Source organism: Aquarana catesbeiana, linkage group LG03 (assembly GCF_042186555.1).
Source record: "Aquarana catesbeiana isolate 2022-GZ linkage group LG03, ASM4218655v1, whole genome shotgun sequence".
Taxonomy (NCBI): domain Eukaryota; kingdom Metazoa; phylum Chordata; class Amphibia; order Anura; family Ranidae; genus Aquarana; species Aquarana catesbeiana.
In genome coordinates, this window is record NC_133326.1 from 349,691,340 (window position 1) to 349,710,138 (window position 18,799).

General features: G+C 41.7%; 1 protein-coding gene across 1 annotated transcript; it reads right to left on the minus strand.

Moving 5' to 3' along the window:
• Window positions 1-1,117: 1,117 nt before the first annotated feature.
• DUSP1 (dual specificity phosphatase 1) lies at window positions 1,118-5,248 on the minus strand. The gene is made up of 4 exons (XM_073620593.1): window positions 4,585-5,248; window positions 3,209-3,357; window positions 2,684-2,903; window positions 1,118-2,207 (listed from the first exon to the last, which is right to left on the minus strand). Exons 1-4 carry the CDS (start codon window positions 4,952-4,954, stop codon window positions 1,837-1,839), a joined length of 1,110 nt encoding a protein of 369 aa, XP_073476694.1. The 5' UTR covers window positions 4,955-5,248; the 3' UTR covers window positions 1,118-1,836.
• Window positions 5,249-18,799: the final 13,551 nt, after the last annotated feature.

Here is an 18,799-nt window from a genome sequence, read left to right on the forward strand (position 1 = left end):
CGCAGGATAATGTTAAAACAAAGGAATTGTGTTACATGACCTAGCTCTATTCTGTTTAACTGCATGTTTTATAGCTTTGTGGAAACAGAGGGGCAGAGTAAGTGTAGGCTTATGTTATATGTATAGAGAAAAATGAAGTGCATGCTTATTATATATGTAAAAGATAAACCATATTATATTAGTCCCACAAGACAATAAAAGAACTGTAATGGGTCCATATTAATCTTTCTGTCCTTTCCTAAGCAAACCTTTATATCCCACCCGTCTTGCTTTCTCCATCCACATAATTACAGATTTTAGATGAAAACAATGTTTTCATTGCATCTTGTGGCATTCTTGGTATGCTCTATAAATTGTAAATAGGCAGGGCATGCGTGGAGAATAATAGCTGTATGTCAGCAGATCAGTATAGGCCTCAGGATGGCCATATTCAATATGGCCAGGCCCAGCACTGGGGTGTCTTTACTCAAAATGCTGGGAACATAGCATGGTCTAAAACACTGCTTGGCAGCAAAATAATATATGGGTCTGCAGATGAGGTCTGTAATTAACTTTTACATTCACGCTGGGTTCACACTAGTGCGAATTGGATGTGGATTTCTCCGCATCCAATTCGCATGACAGGAGATTGTGACCGGCTCTCAATGGAGCCAGTTCACACATCCCGGGGGGTGGCTGCGGAGCGAATTGCACAGAAGTCCTATGTGTCTTTGGATCCGTTTTAGGTCTGAATTCAGGCAAAAATTTGGGCCTGAATCATCCCTGAAACAGAGAACAGGGACACACCGGACCCATGCTGTCAGCCGCATCAGTTTTTAGTGTGAAACCAGCCTTAAAACGTGTTTAGGAAGGCAAGGTGGTTAAACTTTAATGGCTATATTTCTCTAAATCAGGTCCAAAGTGTAATCACACTTGAACCTACTGTGTCAAAATGCATGGCTTAGTGACTCATTCAATTCCATTTTCCATATTTATTCTGCACTATATTTTCAGATCAGGGTTGTATTGTAACAGTGATACTTCCACACATAATTTTGTGTTTGCTAAGGGAAAACTGAGAGTGTGTTTTTTAGGTTTTTTGTTTTTTTTTTAAGTAATGCAAGACATAGAGGCAACATTAAGTACAAAGTCATAATTTATTCTATTCTGTATAAAAAAGGTCATAGTTTTGTATTAAAAAGTCTTCTCCCAGGAGAAGAAATATATTATTTTGCATCATAAATAAAATCATAGCATATATACAGTCGTCAGCAAACTCAGAAGGCTTCGGCCTAGTGCTTTTTTTTCATCAGTGCTTTGGAAACTGAAGCTGGTCTTGAATTACAAACAGGAATTACAGTACCAAAAAAATACTGAGGTATTTCTCCTTTGCTTCGTTTTAAAAAAAAAAAAAAAAAGCTGAAATCTGAGGCTTCTGAAGGCAGGACGAAGCTTGTAAAATAAATAATAGGACGTACATTTTGTTTTTACAGTTTATAGGCAGCAGTCTCTCTTTCACTTTCACCAGTACAAAAAAATTCAGGAATGGAAATACTGTCGAACCTCCCTTAAACGGAGGTTATAAACAAACAAAAATCAGACGTAAAAAGGCAATGGTGACCTGTCTTTTTTGAAATCCTTAGTGGTTAGGACAGACACTCAAAGTTTTGACATGTCACGTCAGTTTTAAGCTACTTGTGGTTTCACCAGTTCATATGGTTGCAAACACGTCACACCTGGTTGACGATGATGGCTTAAAAGTGACAAAAAAAAAAAAAAAAAAAAGACTCATTAAAAGTTCTTAAAAATTATTGCACTTTGTATAACACAGTCCCGTGTGCTTTAGCTTGTACCCCCTCAGCAACTTGGTGATGTAGTGATAGGACTCTGAAGGTAGCTCAGAGAGCTTGCTGCAGGGTGAACAGGGATAGAAACTGGGAAGTTAAAGACCGTAGTAGTGGATGTTCCTCTGTCCAAAACTGATATTGTGGGACTTCCAGCCTCTGCTGAACATGAAGGTGCTAATACTTGAGATTCAAACTGAAGAAGCTGTCCCATAAAGCTGAAATTTGGGGAAATGATGCTCCTTCGCTGCTTGACAAACTCAAAAGCTTCGTCCAGCTTTACACGGTTAGTCCTCATCAAATAAGCAAGGCAGATAGTAGCAGAACGTGAAATACCAGCTTGACAGTGCACAAACACTCTGCCACCATTATTCTTCACTGAATCTGAAAGATAAAATAAAACAGGTTATTATAAATATTGTAAAAATGATACTGAAACATCTTCATTTTGAGAAAACTGTGGAATCTAAAATATTTATCTAACAAAAGCAAACAGCAGAATCTGGCCATGTATGTTGATGGCCACTAGGGGGCAGTAACTGACTGTAACACTTTTTCTATCTGCTTAGTTTTTTTATTCTGCCTGTCTATTAGAGGAAGTGCTGCTTTCATACAAGAAACTGAGCACTCTTGTTACTCCTCAAACATTTTGTCATTATTTTACAACAGTAGAGGATCAATTTGGCACAAATAAATTAGCAGAGCGCCAATAAAAAAGGGTAAAACTAATCTGAGATGCAAAATGCTAACCCTTGATATAAATCCAGGCTCTAAAAAGTACCTGATGATTGTAATCCGTATTAATCATATGTATTCTTCACACTAGGTTTATTGTTCTGTAAGAATTTAGAGATATTTACCTATGAAGTCAATGGCTTCATTAAACCAGGAGCTGATGTCTGCTTTGTGGCTGTCCTCCACTGGGATACTCTTGTACTGGTAGTGTCCCTCAAAGTGATTAGGGCAGTTGGCAGACACGTTGATCAGGGCGGTAATGCCAAGGGTGTCCAGCATATCTTTTCTTGATGCATGATATGCACTTCCCAGGTAGAGAAAAGGCAGGATTTCTACTGGTCCTCCCTGTAAAACAATTACAACAAAAAAGTTTAATCAACTGGAAATACATTTATACATAATTCAATCATAGGTACATAAGGGAAGGCTTGAAATATGATCAGTTGTTTTATGTGTACATCTTGTATTCAGCCAAGTAGGAATAAAGTGTAAACACAGCTTATTATCAGGGCTTGTGTTTGGGGAAGTACAATTGGCATGGTGCTTTACAGCTCACTATTGTTTTAGTGCTTGGCTGGCTGGGAATGGTGAGGGAGGGACAGCTTGCTTGGCAGGGGATTTTAACTCTTACAACACAGGGGAATACTGACCTGATCGTATAATGGGGTGCCGCAGGGGGTGCAGTTGGAATCGGCGCTGCCTGGTACACTGTTGGCACTGAGGGGCAGGCTTAGTCCTGTCGGGGGAGAACATTTGTTGCAGAATTCAGGATATTCAGAGGAAAATGCTTCATAGCCACCTGAAAGAGAAGAACAAAATGACAATCATTAAATGGTATCCTTTGTGGAGCTCATTGACAGTTATCAGTAGGGGAGGCTTTAAGTGGACCCTATAGATGAAAGGGATTAATGTGTAAGAAAAGAGGGAAGAATTAACAAAGGAAAGTTTAGGAGGGAAGCATCAATGTATGTTTATTGGCTGACATTTCTCAATGTGGGCTTAGAGATTTTAAAGGGACGGTTGTATGAAAATAGGGGGGGGGAGGGGGGAGCTATTGGGTTTTACGATGGAGGCATCTCTATACCTTTATTGGCTGACATTTCTCAATGCGGGCTTAGATTTTAGGGACTGTTGTATGAAAAAGTGGGTGCGCTTTTAAGTTTTAGGTGGGAGGCATCAATGTACCTTTATTGGCTGACATTTCTCAATGTGGGCTTAGAGATAGAAGAGATTGTGGTATAAAAAAAGAAGAGCTATTAAGTTTTAGGAGGGAGGCATCAATGTACCATTGTGGTTGACATTGATAACTAGCTATTGATTACTGTATAGGAAAAAGGAGGAAGGGCTAACAAAGACAAGTTTAGGAGGGAAGCATGCATTTGTGATGACATTTCTCAATGGGGGGGGGGGGGGGACTTTAAGTGGACCCAATAAGGGATTATTGTATTAAAGAGGGGGAAGGGGGGAGCTATCACAGGTTTTAAAAGGAGATCACCCTTCTGATTTTAAGGTTGACATTTCTTAATGGGGGCTTTGAGTGAACCCAATGGATGCAAGGGATTATAAAAGAGGGGGGACGAGCTAGATTTTAGAAGGGAATCATCTTCTTACTTTTATGGTTGACATTTCCCAATTGCTACATTAAGTGGACCCAATAAGGGATCATTGTATACAAGGAGGGGGGAGTTATCACTGGTTTTAGGGGGGAATCATCTTTCTACTTTTATGGTTGATGTTTCATAACTGGGGTTTTAAGTAAACCCAATAGATGCAAGTTTGTTTTTTTTTTAAGGGGGGTAAAGTTAGGGTTTAGGAAGGAATTATCTTCCTACTTTTTCCCAATCAGGGCTTTAATTGGATCCAAGAGATTTAAGGGATAGTTGTATTGGTAAAGAGAGAAAGCTAACAAAGGATCATGTACCCTTATTGGTTACATGTCTGGATGGGGGGTTTAAGTGATGGATCTAGAAGAGGGAAGGGGAGATAGCCACCAAAATTCAAGTTTAGTAGGGACTGATGATTATACCTTTTAGGAAGAAGATCCTGCTGCCTCGGGGGTCTCTGCACAGGGCACTGACAGCCAACATCATGGTGCTGTCCTTTCTGATGGTGTCCAGCTCGTAGGTCCTGTCATCCAGCAGTACCACAGCTTCATACAATCCAGCGATCAGCCGGGCCCGGTGCTCCTCGTTGGGGATGATGTGTTCCAAGCCCATGCTGCCTTTAGCCCTCCTCTTGACTATAGTGCTGAACCTGACATTGCTGGAGCCCAGGATGTGGGCAGAACTGAAGGAGAAGAACGATCTGCAGTCCAGGATGAGCAGTTTGTGTGCTCTGTCTGCCAGCAGGGCTTTCATCGTGCTGCAATCCATGCCACTTATCTCCATATTGACCATAGCTAGGCGACACACGCTGCTTAGGAGGGTAGACAGATAGGAATCCGTGCTGCTTCGGGGTAACACTGCTCGGCTTGTAACAAAATCACGTCCTCTCTTTGCTGGTGCAGTTACTGCCCTTTCCAGGCTACTTTGTCTACAAAGAAATAAACTTAATAAAAACAAAAACAAATGAAGTGTTCAAGCCAAAGCCAGCCGCGTGCTTGTCTTCCTTGTGTTACTTTAGCTGTTGTTCCCTGTTCCTGGCCGGCTGGCTTGAGCTCAGTGCTGCCCCGAGTACTGCAAGCTCCCTATTTATACAAAGCGGGAGGAGGCTGGCTTTTTTGTGAATGGTTTGCACCACGTGGCTTCACGGTGACATCATTCCAGCAGTAGCCGCGCCCCCTTGTGTTCAGCCAAGAGCAATGACGTCGGCCGAAGCTGCAAAGTCAAACAGAGCGATATACACAGAGCGGGCCCAGCCCAGGCAGGAAATAAACTGCTGTAACCCTGAGCCAGCCGCGGCTCTGCTCTGGGGAGATCCGAGCCGACACACGAGGCACGCAATGTTCTCCTCAGAGCACACACAAATGATTCAATGTGGGCATTTTTGGAGGCTTTTTAGAACATTTTCACTCAGAAAGCTGGAATGTGAATGGGAGCAACGTGAGCTCATGTGTCCCCCCCCCCCAGCCTGGAATCTGGAGAAGCCCGCCTAAAACCTTCACAGCACACTCAGCTCTTGTCAGGATACAGGACGGACTGCTGTATACGTCTTGTCACCTTTTTCTTCACACGATGGAATTTCTAACATAGTTTATCCAGAAATTCCAAAATCTGTTCACACTGGGCTGTGCTGGGAAACCAGCGTCTACAGGACAGGACCATATATATATATATATATATATATATATATATATATATATATATATATATATATATATATATATACAGAGTACTTCTATTCTTCCACCATATGCCGACACAACAAAAAATACCTGACAAGTGTATAATATACAGTATAAAATGTATGGAGTACTTCTATCCTTCCATCATACCGTAACACCACGGAATATACCTCACAAGTGTATAATATATATAACTTATGAAGTACTTCTATTCTTCCACCATATGATAACCCCACATAAAATACCTTGCAAGTGTATAATATATATAATTTATTGAGAACTTCTATTCTTCCACCATACCCTAACACCACAGAAAATACCTGACAAGTGTATAATATACAGTATATATTATATGGAGTACTTCTATTCTTCCACCATACGCTAACCACACAGAAAATACCCGACAAGTGTATACATTTAATATATGGAGTACTTATATTCCTCCACCATACCCTAAAACCACAGAAAATACCTGACAAGTGTATAATATATGAAATATATGGACTCCATATATTTCATATATTATGCACTTGTCAGGTATTTTCTGTGGTTTTAGGGTATGGTGGAGGAATATAAGTACTCCATATTATGGAGTACTTCTATTCTTTCACCATACCCTAACCCCACAGAAAATACCCAATAAGTGTATAATATATATAATATACAGAGTACTTCTATTCTTCCACCATACCCTACCACTGAAAATACTTGACAAGTGTATAATATATCAAATATATGGAGTAATTCTATACTTCCACCATACGCTAACCCCACAGAAAATACTTGACAAGTGTATAATATACAGTATATAATATACAGAGTACTTCTATTCTTCCACCATACCCTAACGCCACAGAAAATACTTGACAAGTGTACAATATATCAATAGCATAGAAAATACTTGACAAGTGTATAATATATATAATACATATGGACTACTTCTATTCTTCCACCATACACTAACCCCACAGACCTGACAAGTGTATACAATATATAGATTACTTCTATTCATTCCACCATATACTAACACTTTCCAGAAAAAAAAAAAAAACACATGACAAGTGTAAAATATATACCATATATAGACTACTTCTATTCATTCCATAATATACCAACACCTACCACAGAAAACCACATAAGTGCATAATATCTATATTACTTGTATTCGTTCCACCATATACACATACCACAGAAAATATCTAACAAGTGTATAATATATATATATATATATATATATATATATATATATATATATATCATAGACTGTATATTACTTTTTTCACTCCATCTTATACCAGCACTATTTGGAGAAAACAACTCACAAGTGTACAATATATGTAACAGGCACATACTGTATATATATATATATATATATATATATATATATATATATATATATATATACACACTCACCGGCCACTTTATTAGGTACACCTGTTTAATTGCTTGGTAACACAAATTGCTAATCAGCCAATCACATGGCAGCAACTCAATGCATTTAGGCATCTAGACATGGTGAAGACGACTTGTTGAAGCTCAAACCAAGCATCAGAATGGGGAAGAAAGGGGATTTAAAGTGGAGTTCCACCCAAATTTTGAACAATATCTGTATGTATTCTCTTCCTTGCCTAGATGCTGACATGCCGTTTAAAAAAATTTAAATCGCCGTAATTACCTTTTATTTTTCTATTCTTCTTTGCACTTCCTGGTTCTCCTCCCGTGGGAGTAGGCATGTTTCTAGCCTCTCCCAGACTCCTGGGAGCTAGTCTCAGGCTTCCCAGGATGCCACTGAGCATGTGCGGGAACGAGCGGTGAATGCTGGGAGCACAGCATTCACCACATCCAGGAAATAAATGCTTGTGGGCTTCAAATGCCCACAATGAAGATGGAAACCGCCTGCAGTGAATAATATAAGTTATTCTTTCCGACGAAATCTGACACAGGCGGACATATTACACACAATATGTGAGTATGTAATGCTGAGAAGAAAAGTTTGTGAATGAACTCAAAAAAAAAAAAAAACGATAGATAGGTGGACCCCGCTTTAAGTGACTTTGAACATGGCATGGTTGTTGGTGCCAGACAGGCTGGTCTGAGTATCTCAGAAACTGCTGATCTACTGGGATTTTCATGCACAACCATCTCTAGGGTTTACAGAGAATGGTCCAAAAAAGAGAAAATATCCAGTGAGTGGAAGTTGTGTGGACAAAAATGCCCTGTTGATGTCAGCGATCAGAGGAGAATAGGCAGACTGGTTCGAGATGATAGAAACACAACAGTAACTAAAAAAAATTACTCTCCTAAGAAATGCCTAATGCTTAATATTTCACTCACAAACATGGAATTGATCCCGGCTAGGGCTGCACTCCCATTCACATGGGCAGAAAAATCAATCCCATATCTTGGAATTCATTTAACAGCATCTCATTCTGACTTATTCTCAACCAATTATCCTCCTGTATTAAGACAGATCACAAATCTAATAAAACAATGGTCGCAACTTCCTTTATCCTGGATAGGGAAGATTATTGCAATCAAAATGACTATTCTACCCAAATTGCTTTATTTATTCAGAGTCCTCCCTATTCCAATTCCTTCCTATTTTTTGAGAATAGTACAAAAAAGAGCAACTTCGTTTATATGGGGCTCTTCTAAACCACGTATACCTATACACACACAACATCTTCCCAAAAATAAAGGAGGCCTGGGATACCCTAATTTTACTAACTACTACAGAGCAGCACATTTGGCCAGTCTGTCCAAATACCATGCAAAACAGGAAATCCCATTATGGGTATTTATAGAGGCTTCAGAAAATGACCCTCTATTAATATCAAATTTATTATGGCTTGATCCTAAAGACCGCTTTAAAATTCATAATCCCATAACTAAACACTTCTTATCTCTCTGGGATAAACTAAAAACCAAATATCAGTTACAATCTCCACACAATCCTCTCCTTTCTTTTATCAGAAATCCGGCCTTTTATCCGGCATGGATCTACCCAAATTCTTTTAAAGCTTGGACAACATCAGGCATTCAGACACTAAATGACTTCATAGCATCTAAATCATTCCTTTCATTCCCATCGCTTAGAGAAAAATATGATCTACCAAACTCTGAGATATTTAGATATCTCCAAATCAAAAATTTCTACACACCATTCCTAAAGGGGGATACACCATTATCCCAATTATCCATTTTTGAATCAATCTGTACAAAAGATCCATTTGCTAAAGGTACAATTTCATCACTTTATAATCAATTATATGGAGTAGCAAATCTTAATAGACCCTCTTACGTTCAGAGGTGGGAGGAGGACCTGGGACGAACTTTAGAAGACACGGACTGGTCTAACATATGGCTCACATCTAAGTCATCTTCACCCAACATCTTAGCACTGGAGACAAATTATAAAGTCCTAACTCGCTGGTACCTTGTACCCGCTAGAGTGGCAAAATATTCACCTAATACCTCAGCTCTTTGTTTTCGAGGATGCCCAGAAATAGGCACATATTTACACATATGGTGGACGTGCCCAGTAATCCAAACCTTCTGGAAGGAAGTCTTCGTGATTGCATCTAAAATATTTAAAAAAATAATACAACCAGATCCATATTTAACTCTACTTAATCTAAAACCGGAATGGTTAACACTCTCTCAATTCAAACTTATGATCCAACTAATAACGACTGCAAAACAAACAGTGGCCAAGGCATGGAAATCTCCTACATTGGTACTAGCAGAAACAATTCACAGAATGAATAATACAATGTCCCATGCTAAGATGGTAGCCATCGATCAAAATCAAATTCCAAAATTTGAAAAACTTTGGCATCCTTGGATAAAACAACAGTTCCTGTCAAACTTCAATGACTCTGTCCTGTTGCCATGGTAACAGATTAAATGACTTACAGAGACACCCATTCTAAGGCTTCAAAGAGAACTAAAAAGAATAATAAACTGACGAGCGGGACAACCTTGTGGACCATACCTCTACCTTTCAACCCTTTTTCTTCTTTTTCTTTCCTTTTCTCCACCTTACGATTAAAGCTCATTATCAGAATTTATTTGACCTATATACACTCTACTTGTAAACAATATGTATAGTAGGTATAAATCATTTAAATACCTACAAAAGTAACTAAGGAAATGATATATATCTTTAATTTAGGTTTACGTAAACCCAATGTTTAATATTTGAAATTTCATGATATTTACCTATAGAAACCCTACTGTAAAACAATGAGCTTACTTTATAGATCCTTGTAAACTTACTTTATGTATCTTTATAACATTGTATACTCAATAAACTTCTTTTGACAAGGAAAAAATTACTCATTACAACCAAGGTATGCAGAATACCATCTCTGAATACACAACACATCGAACCTCGAAGAAGATGGGCTACATATATATATATATATATATATATATATATACACTCATATTCATCACATCATATATTAACATTTCCATAGGAAACACCACAGAAGACAGGACCGGTTATGTTTATATATGTATAATTTATTGGTTACTTCCACTGGCTGTATTTATTCCATCATATACCGACACTTTCCAGAGAAATCACCTTCACGAGTGTTTAATATATATTGTATAATATATAGATTACTTCTATTCATTCCATCATATACCAACACTTTCCAGAGAAATTACCTCACGAGTGTTTAAAATACTGTGTAAAATATATAGTTTACTTTGTTTCATTCCATTTTATCCCTAACCATACTATAAAAAATGCCACAAGACATCATAAGGTATGTTTATACAAGAGGTGTAGTCAAACCGGGACTTTTGAGTTTATATAATAATAGAACAAATTTCAAGGAGTGGAAACTGCATTTATTTTTCGACATACTCCCCTGCTGCATTTATACACCTATCCCAGCGTTTAAAGCGGAGCTCCACACAAAAGTGGAAGCTCCACTTGTTTGCACCCTCCACTCCCACTTCCAGGTAAGATTTATTTTCTTTCAGCAGCTTACTAGATGCCTCCTACTTATACTTATGTGGTAATGCAGTGTTAATTTTGATGTCAAATTTCGATTTCGTTTTAGTCATAGTCTTTTGACTAAAATGCTATTGACTAAGTCACATTTAGTCATCTGAATTGTTTTAGTTTTAGTCTTATTTTAGTCCACTAAAATAGTATTAATTTCTTTGACGAAAATATTGTCGTCAACGAAATTAACTCTGATCCCAAATCTCTGAAATCTCCAATCTCCAATCTCCAGATCCCAAACTAAGTTTTACCAACCACGAAGGAAACTACAAACCCAGTCACCTCCATATGAAATCAGCATCCTGGAGCTCTTCAACCTGCCTAGTTGAGAATCCCAGGTGACCTAAAACCATTCTTACACTGTGGTGACCTAAAACCCTTCTTACACTGTGACAGGGCATCGCTCTGTCACAACATACAGTATCTCAAATAAGTGAGTACACCCCTTACGTTTTTGTAAATATTTTATTCTAACTTTTTATGTGACAAAACTGAAGAAATTACACTTTGCTACAATGTAATATAATACAATACAAAAGTAGTGAGTGTACAGCTTGTATAAAGCCGTGTACACACGACCGGACTTTTTGACCGGACTGGTCCGACGGAACGAATCCGTCGGACAATCCGACCGTGTGTGGGCTTCATCGGACCTTCAGCGGACTTTTTCTGTCGAAAATCAGACGGACTTTAGATTTGGAACATGTTTCAAATCTTTCCGACGGACTTAAGTCCAGTCGAAAAATCAGTTCGTCTGTATGCTAGTCGGACGGACAAAAAAGGACGCAAGGACAGCTATTGGCTAATGGCTATGAACTTCCTTATTCTAGTCCCTTAGTCCCTTCATAAGTCATCACGTTCAAACCAACAGACTTTCAAACGGACTTTAGTCCGTTCGTGTGTGGGCCCGTCCATTAATGTCTAAACTGCTGGCAACAAAAGTGAGTACACCCCTAAGTGAAAATGTTCAAATTGGGCCCAAAGTGTCAATATTTTGTGTGGCCATCATTATTTTCCAGCACTGTCTTAACCCTCTTGGGCATTAAGTTCATCAGAGCTTCACAGGTTGCCACTGGAGTCCTCTTCCATGATGACATCACGGAGCTGGTGGATGTTAGAGACCTTGCGCTCCTCCACTTTCCGTTTGAGGATGCCCCACAGATGCTCAATAGGGTTTAGGTCTGGAGACATGCTTGGCCAGTCAATCACCTTTACCCTCAGCTTCTTTAGCAAGGCAGTGGTCGTCTTGGAGGTGTGTTTGGGGTCGTTATTATGTTGAAATACTGTCCTGTGGCCCAGTCTCTGAAGGGAGGGGATCATGCTCTGCTTCAGTATGTCACAGTACATGTTGGCATTTATGGTTCCTTCAAAGAACTGTAGTTCCCCAGTGCTGGCAGCACTCATGCAGCCCCAGGCCATGATACTCCCACCACCATGCTTGAATGTAGGCAAGACACACTTGTTTTTGTACTACTCACCTTGTTGCCACCACACACGCTTGACATCGTCTGAACCAAATAAGTTTATCTTGGTCTCATCAGACCACAGGACATGGTTCCAGTAATCCATGTCCTTAGTCTGCTTGTCTTCAGCAAACTGTATGTGGGCTTTCTTGTGCATCATATTTAGAAGAGGCTTCCTTCTGGGACGACAGCCATGCAGACCAATTTGATGCAGTGTGTGGTGTATGGTCTGAACCCTGACAGGCTGACCCCCCACCCCTTCAACCTCTGCAGCAATGCTGGCAACACTCATATGTCTATTTCCCAAAAGACAATCTCTGGATATGATGCTGAGCATGTGCACTTAAATTCTTTGGTTGACCATGGCAAGGCCTGTTCTGAGTGGAACCTGTCCTGTTAAACCACTATATGGTCTTGGCCACCATGCTGCAGTTCAGTTTCAAGGTCTGGGCAAATCTTCTTATAGCCTAGGTCATCTTTATTTAGAGCAACAATTCATTTTTTCAGATCCTCAGAGAGTTCTTTGCCATGAGGTACCAGTGACCAGTGACCAGTATGAGAGAATGAGAGCAATAACACCAAATTTAACACACCTGCTCCCCATTCACACCTGAGACCTTGTAACACTAACAAATCACATGACACTGGGGAGTGAAAATGGCTAATTGGGCCCAATTTGGACATTTTCACTTAGGGGTGTACTCACTTTTATTGCCAGTGGTTTAGACATTAATGGCTGTGTGTTGAGTTATTTTGAGGGAACAGCAAATTTACACTATAGAAGCTGTACACTCACTACTTTACATTGTAGCAAAGTGTAATTTCTTCAGTGTTGTCACATGAAAAGATATAATAAAATATTTACAAAAATGTGAGAGGTGTGCTCACTTTTGTGAGGTACTGTATATAATTCTAACAGAATCTTTTATTCATGCTGACAGCTGGCAGCCGTGGCTCTCATAATACCTGAACAGTAATGGTGTCTGATTGGATGCAGGTGCTGTGCAGCAAACAATTCTCCACCCACCACTTATGACAAAAGTCAGTTGAACAATCAATTCACTATTGTCAAAAGAGCTGGGTGATAAATGGATGGCCACTGTTCCAGCAGTTGTCACCGTAGGACAGGAATTACATTAAAGGTGGCATTACCAGGTTAAAATAAAGGGGAAAAAAAACAAGTGAAAAAAAAAATGCAGCTACCACATCTAAAGACTGGTAAGCTGCAATACATCCATTTTTGTTCTTGAGTTTAGATACACTTCAGGCATTTTTGGCCTTTAAACGCAGCAAGGTCATTTCTTTCTAGTGAGTGTATCTGTAAGCACTGCTCTCCATAGTGATGTTTCACAGAGTTGTCCTGAAGATATAAAAATACACAAATAACATACAAACAAGATACAGTGTAACATATTCCCTGAAGAGGCTTTCTTTTATTCATTTCACTCAGGGCCGATTCACACCAGAATGCAGTACTGGAAAAGCTCATGTGCATTTCCCATACCGGGCTCAAAATCGCCCTTTGCCATTGTTGCTCAAAATCGCCCTTTGCCCCAAATGCAGATCACAAATGCAGTGTGTTTGCGGGCACCAAATGGCATTGTTACTGCAGTACCATGCAATTTGGTGCATTGTGTTTTTAACCTGCTCAGATCCGGGCCATTGCCAAATGACGGCAACAGCGCGGATCTGAAAAACCGGGACGACGTCCATTGACGTCCTCCCCTTTCCTCATTCCCAGCGCGCTCTCGTGAGCGCGCCTCGGGGAAAATCTGTGTTGGCCGTGTCCCTTGGACACGGCCAATCACAGATCGCTGTAAACGGCCAATCACAGCGGCCGTTTACAGCGCGATCGCCGCCTCCAATGAGAGATGATCTAAAAGGTAAACAATTGAGATCATCTCTCACTGCCGGCTCTGTGAGTAGTAAAACAGCAAAGTGTGCCCAAAAAGTGCCCAACAGTGCCCACAGTGACACCAATATAGTGCCATCTGTGCCCACCTGTGCACATCAGTGCCCACTTGTGCCATCAGTGCATCATCAGTGCCCATCTGTGCCCATCTGTGCCCGTCTGTGCCCATCAGTGCCCATCAGTGCCCGTCTGTGTCCATCAGTGCCCGTCTGTGCCCATCAGTGCCCGTCTGTGCAGTGCGCATCTGTGCAATCAGTGCGCATCTGTGCAATTAGTGCGCATCTGTGCCAACTCATCAGTGCCCATCTGTGCCAACTCATCAGTGCCCATCTGTGCCATCTCCTCAGTGCCCATCTGTGCCATCTCCTCAGTGCCCATCTGTGCCACCTCATCAGTGCCCATCTGTACCAATCAGTGCCCATCTGTCGCTTCAGTGCCCATCTGTGCTGCCTTATCAGTGCCCATCTGTGCTGCCTTATCAGTGCCCATCTGTGCCGCTTCATCAGTGCCCATCTGTGCCGCTTCATCAGTGCCCATCTGTGCCACCTCACCTGTGCCACATCAGTGCCCACCTGTGCCGCCTCATTAGTGTAAATCTGTGCACATCTGTGCTGCTTCCTCAGTGCTCATCTGCTGCCTCAGTGCCCATTTGTGCCGCCTCATCAGTGCCTATCTGTGCGATCAGTGCCCACCTGTGCCGCCTCATCAGTGCACATCTGTGCCATCAATTAGTGCCACCTCATCAGTGCAGGCTTAGCACACAGCTGTGCAATCTCATAAACCACCAGCAGCCATGTCCAAAAAAAGCTTTTCCGCCGAGGAGGCATACCAAATTCTTTCTACGGCCGACGAGAGCAACGCGGAGCTCTCTTTTTCAGATTCCCTCTCCAATTCGGATTCTGACGTAAATTACGAGCCAGTCCTCAGTAGTGAAACACTTACAGACTCGGAGGAAGAAACTCGGCCCACCAAACGAAGGCGTTCTAGTGAGGAGGCAGTGGCATCCACCAGCACCGCAGTGGCATCCGCCAGCACCGCAGTGGCATCCGCCAGCACCGCAGTGGCATCCGCCAGCATCGCAGTGGCATCCACTAGCACTGCAGTGCCATCCACTAGCACCGCAGTGCCTCGGCAAGAAAGGCCAAGTACCAGTGGGGTGTCACCCCAGCCCCAAAGGGTTAGGTCCCATGCCAGCCTTCCCTTTGCACTTCAGAACCCCTTGTGGCTTCCTCCCAATTCAGGAGAAGCTAGCGTTCCCCCTTTCACGGCCCAGCCAGGAGTCCAGGTGGATACAGGGAATTTCACCCCAATTAATTTTTTTAATTTAATTTTTACGGAGGACATGTTGGCGTCAATTGTGGCCCAGTCCAACCTGTATGCACAGCAATTTATTTTGCAAAATCCCACATCATATTATGCCCGTCCCTTTGAGTGGAGAGACCTGACAGTGGAGGAGTTCAAGGTTTTTTTGGGCCTCACATTGAATATGGGGCTCACTCAAAAAAACGAATTCCGTTCCTATTGGTCAACCCACCCCCTCCACCACATGCCGCTCTTCTCCGCGGTAATGCCCAGAACCAGGTATCTGATGATAATGAAAGGTTCCTACATTTCAGCGACAATACCCAGTGCCCTCCCCGAACTGATCCAAATTTTGACAGGCTTTACAAAATTCGCCCAATATTAAATTATTTTTCCGAAGTATTCCCCCAGCTGTTCACCCCGGACCAACAAATATGTGTAGATGAGTCCCTTGTGAAATTTAGCGGCAGGCTTAAAATTAAGCAATATATCCCCAGCAAAAGGGCCCGCTATGGGGTGAAGGTGTACAAACTATGTGACCGAGCCACAGGGTACACATATTCCTTCAGGGTGTACGAAGGGAAGGACACCCAGCTGCAGCCTCCTAATTGCCCGGACTACTTGGGAACCAGCGGGAAAGTTGTTTGGGACCTCATATACCCCCTACTCGACAAAGGATACCACCTGTATGTAGATAACTTCTACACTTCTCTGCCCCTGTTCCACAACCTTCATCGGAAGAAGACGCCAGCATGTGGCACCGTGAAAAAAAATCGGAAGGGCTTTCCTCAAAGTCTTGTTAATAAGAAGTTGAGAAAAGGAGAAACGGCATGTCTGCGTAACAAAGAGATTCTGGCAGTGAAATGGAGGGACAGAAGGGATGTGTATATGTTGTCTTCCATCCACAACAACACCTATGTGGAAATCCCCAGAAGGAATGGCCCCATCCAGAAACCCACATGCATCCATCAATACAATTTGTTTATGGGGGGAGTCGACTTTAACGATCAAATGTTGGAACCATATCTTGCCTCAAGAAGGACATACCACTGGTACAAAAAAGTAGCGATTTATTTTTTTCAATTGGCCATATACAACTCCTATATCATTTACTGCAAATCCACCCAAAACCCCCAACGCTTCCTTGGCTACCTGGAGGAAATTTACACTGCCCTTATATTCCCGAACGGCCCACCAGTAAACATCCGATCAGATGTTGTTAGTCGACTCTCCGAGCGCCACTTTCCAGATAAACTCCCTCCCAGACCAACAGGCCAAAGACGCCAAAAAAGATGTAAGGTGTGTACCAGAGCAGGAGTCAGAAGAGACACATCTTATTATTGTGCAGAATGTCCTTCCGAACCAGGCCTCTGTATAGGTGAATGCTTCCGCCGTTACCATACTTCACTAAATTATTAGTGAAGTATGGTAACCGTAATCCTCAGTTCCTGCCTTCACACCCCTTATGCCACTGCCTGCTCTGTAACTGACCCTGGCTTGTTATTTGACCACGCTTCTGCCTGCCGATTTTGTACATACCGCTGCCTCATCTGGAACTGACCCTGGACTGTTTTTTCGACCATGCTTCTGCCTAACGATTCTGTACATACCTCTGCCTGATATGGAACTGACCCTGGACTGTTATTCGACCATGCTTCTGCCTAACGATTCTGTACATACCTTTGCCTGATCTGGAACTGACCTTGGACTGTTTGACCATGCCTCTTGCCTGCCTCTTGGACTGATCTTGTACCCTGCAACTGGACTAGTGGGATTCAACACAGGGGTCTCACATATGTGAGGGGCTCCAGAATAGTTTTTCTGGATGAAGAAAACAATTTTCTTTGTTTTCTCATTCCTAGATTAGGGTCTGGAGACTCGGAGGCTTCAAAGAGATTTGGGTGGGAGAAGCCTCTACCCCTGTCCCCATTCTGTCCTGAACGAGGCCCTACTTCTGCCTGCTGCCTGTAGGAGTTACTGCTGTCATGCCTCTGTTTGTCGCACTGACCACAGCACATGGACCTTGTTTCTGCCTACTACCAAGACCAATATTTTGGCACTGCTGACAATCTCTGCCTGCACTGACCCTGCACTGCACTGACCTATGGACAGTATCCCTGCCTGCTGCCTGTACTGACTATGGACAGTATTTCTGCCTGCTGCCTGAAAAATTGTGTTCGCTGTTGCTGACCAAGTCCCTGCCTGCTGCCTGGACCAGTGCTATCCTCCTGGGGACAACTATACTACTAAAACCACAGGTAATCTTTTGTTTCTCTTTGCTCAGCATAATGTATTTTGGGGTGTAATTCTTGGTATATGCATGCTATGTGTCCCTGGAACACCTGATGGTGTTCCTTGCATGTTGGATCTCTGTATGTGGCCAGGCTGTGTAAAGGTCTCACACATGTGGTATTGCCATACTCAGAAGGAGTGCCACAGTGTATTTTGGGGTGTCATTTTTGCTATGTAAATGCTATGTGTTGGAAATATCCTATAAACGGACAACTTTGTGTAAAAAAAAAATGGGTTTTCATTTTTTTTCCACATATTCCAAAAACTTCTGGAAAAAAATGAACCATTCAAAAGACTCATTATGCCTCATAGATTATATGTTGGGGTGTTAGCTTTCCAAAATGGGGTCATTTTGTGGGCGTTTCCATTGTCCTGGTGCTCCAGGGCCTTCAAAAGTGTAATAGGTGGGTGAGAAATGAGATGTGTAATTTATGCTCCTAGAACACCTGAAGGTGCTACTTCAATGTTAGGCCTCTGTATGTGGTCAGGCTGTGTAAAAGTCTCACACATGTGGTATCGTTTTACTCAGGAGGAGTAGCAGAATGTATTTCGGGGTGTTATTTTTGCTATGTAAATGCTATGTGTTGGAAATATCTTATAAACGGACAACTTTGTGTAAAAAAAAAATGCGTTTTCATTTTTTTCCACATTTTCCAAAAACTTCTGGAAAAAAATGAACCGTTCAAAAGACTCATTATGCCTCATAGATTATACGTTGGGGTGTTAGCTTTCCAAAATGGGGTCATTTTGTGGGCGTTTACATTGTCCTGGTGCTCCAGGACCTTCAAAAGTGTAATAGGTAGGTGAGAATCGAGATGTGTAATTTATGCTCCTAGAACACCTGAAGGTGCTACTTCTATGTTAGGCCTCTGTATGTGGTCAGGCTGTGTAAAAGTCTCACACATGTGGTATCGTTTTACTCAGGAGGAGTAGCAGAATGTATTTCGGGGTGTTATTTTTGTTATG

What these genes read in the sequence shown, in the direction of transcription:
- DUSP1 (XM_073620593.1), bottom strand. Translation starts at nt 4,954, where the DNA reads ATGGTCAATATGGAGATAAGTGGCATGGATTGCAGCACGATGAAAGCC. An exon ending in GCACCCCATTATACGATCAG is followed by an intron (nt 2,904 to 3,208) that starts GTCAGTATTCCC and finishes ATTGTTTTACAG; the next exon opens with GGAGGACCAGTAGAAATCCT. An exon ending in TGAAGCCATTGACTTCATAG is followed by an intron (nt 2,208 to 2,683) that starts GTAAATATCTCT and finishes TTTATCTTTCAG; the next exon opens with ATTCAGTGAAGAATAATGGT.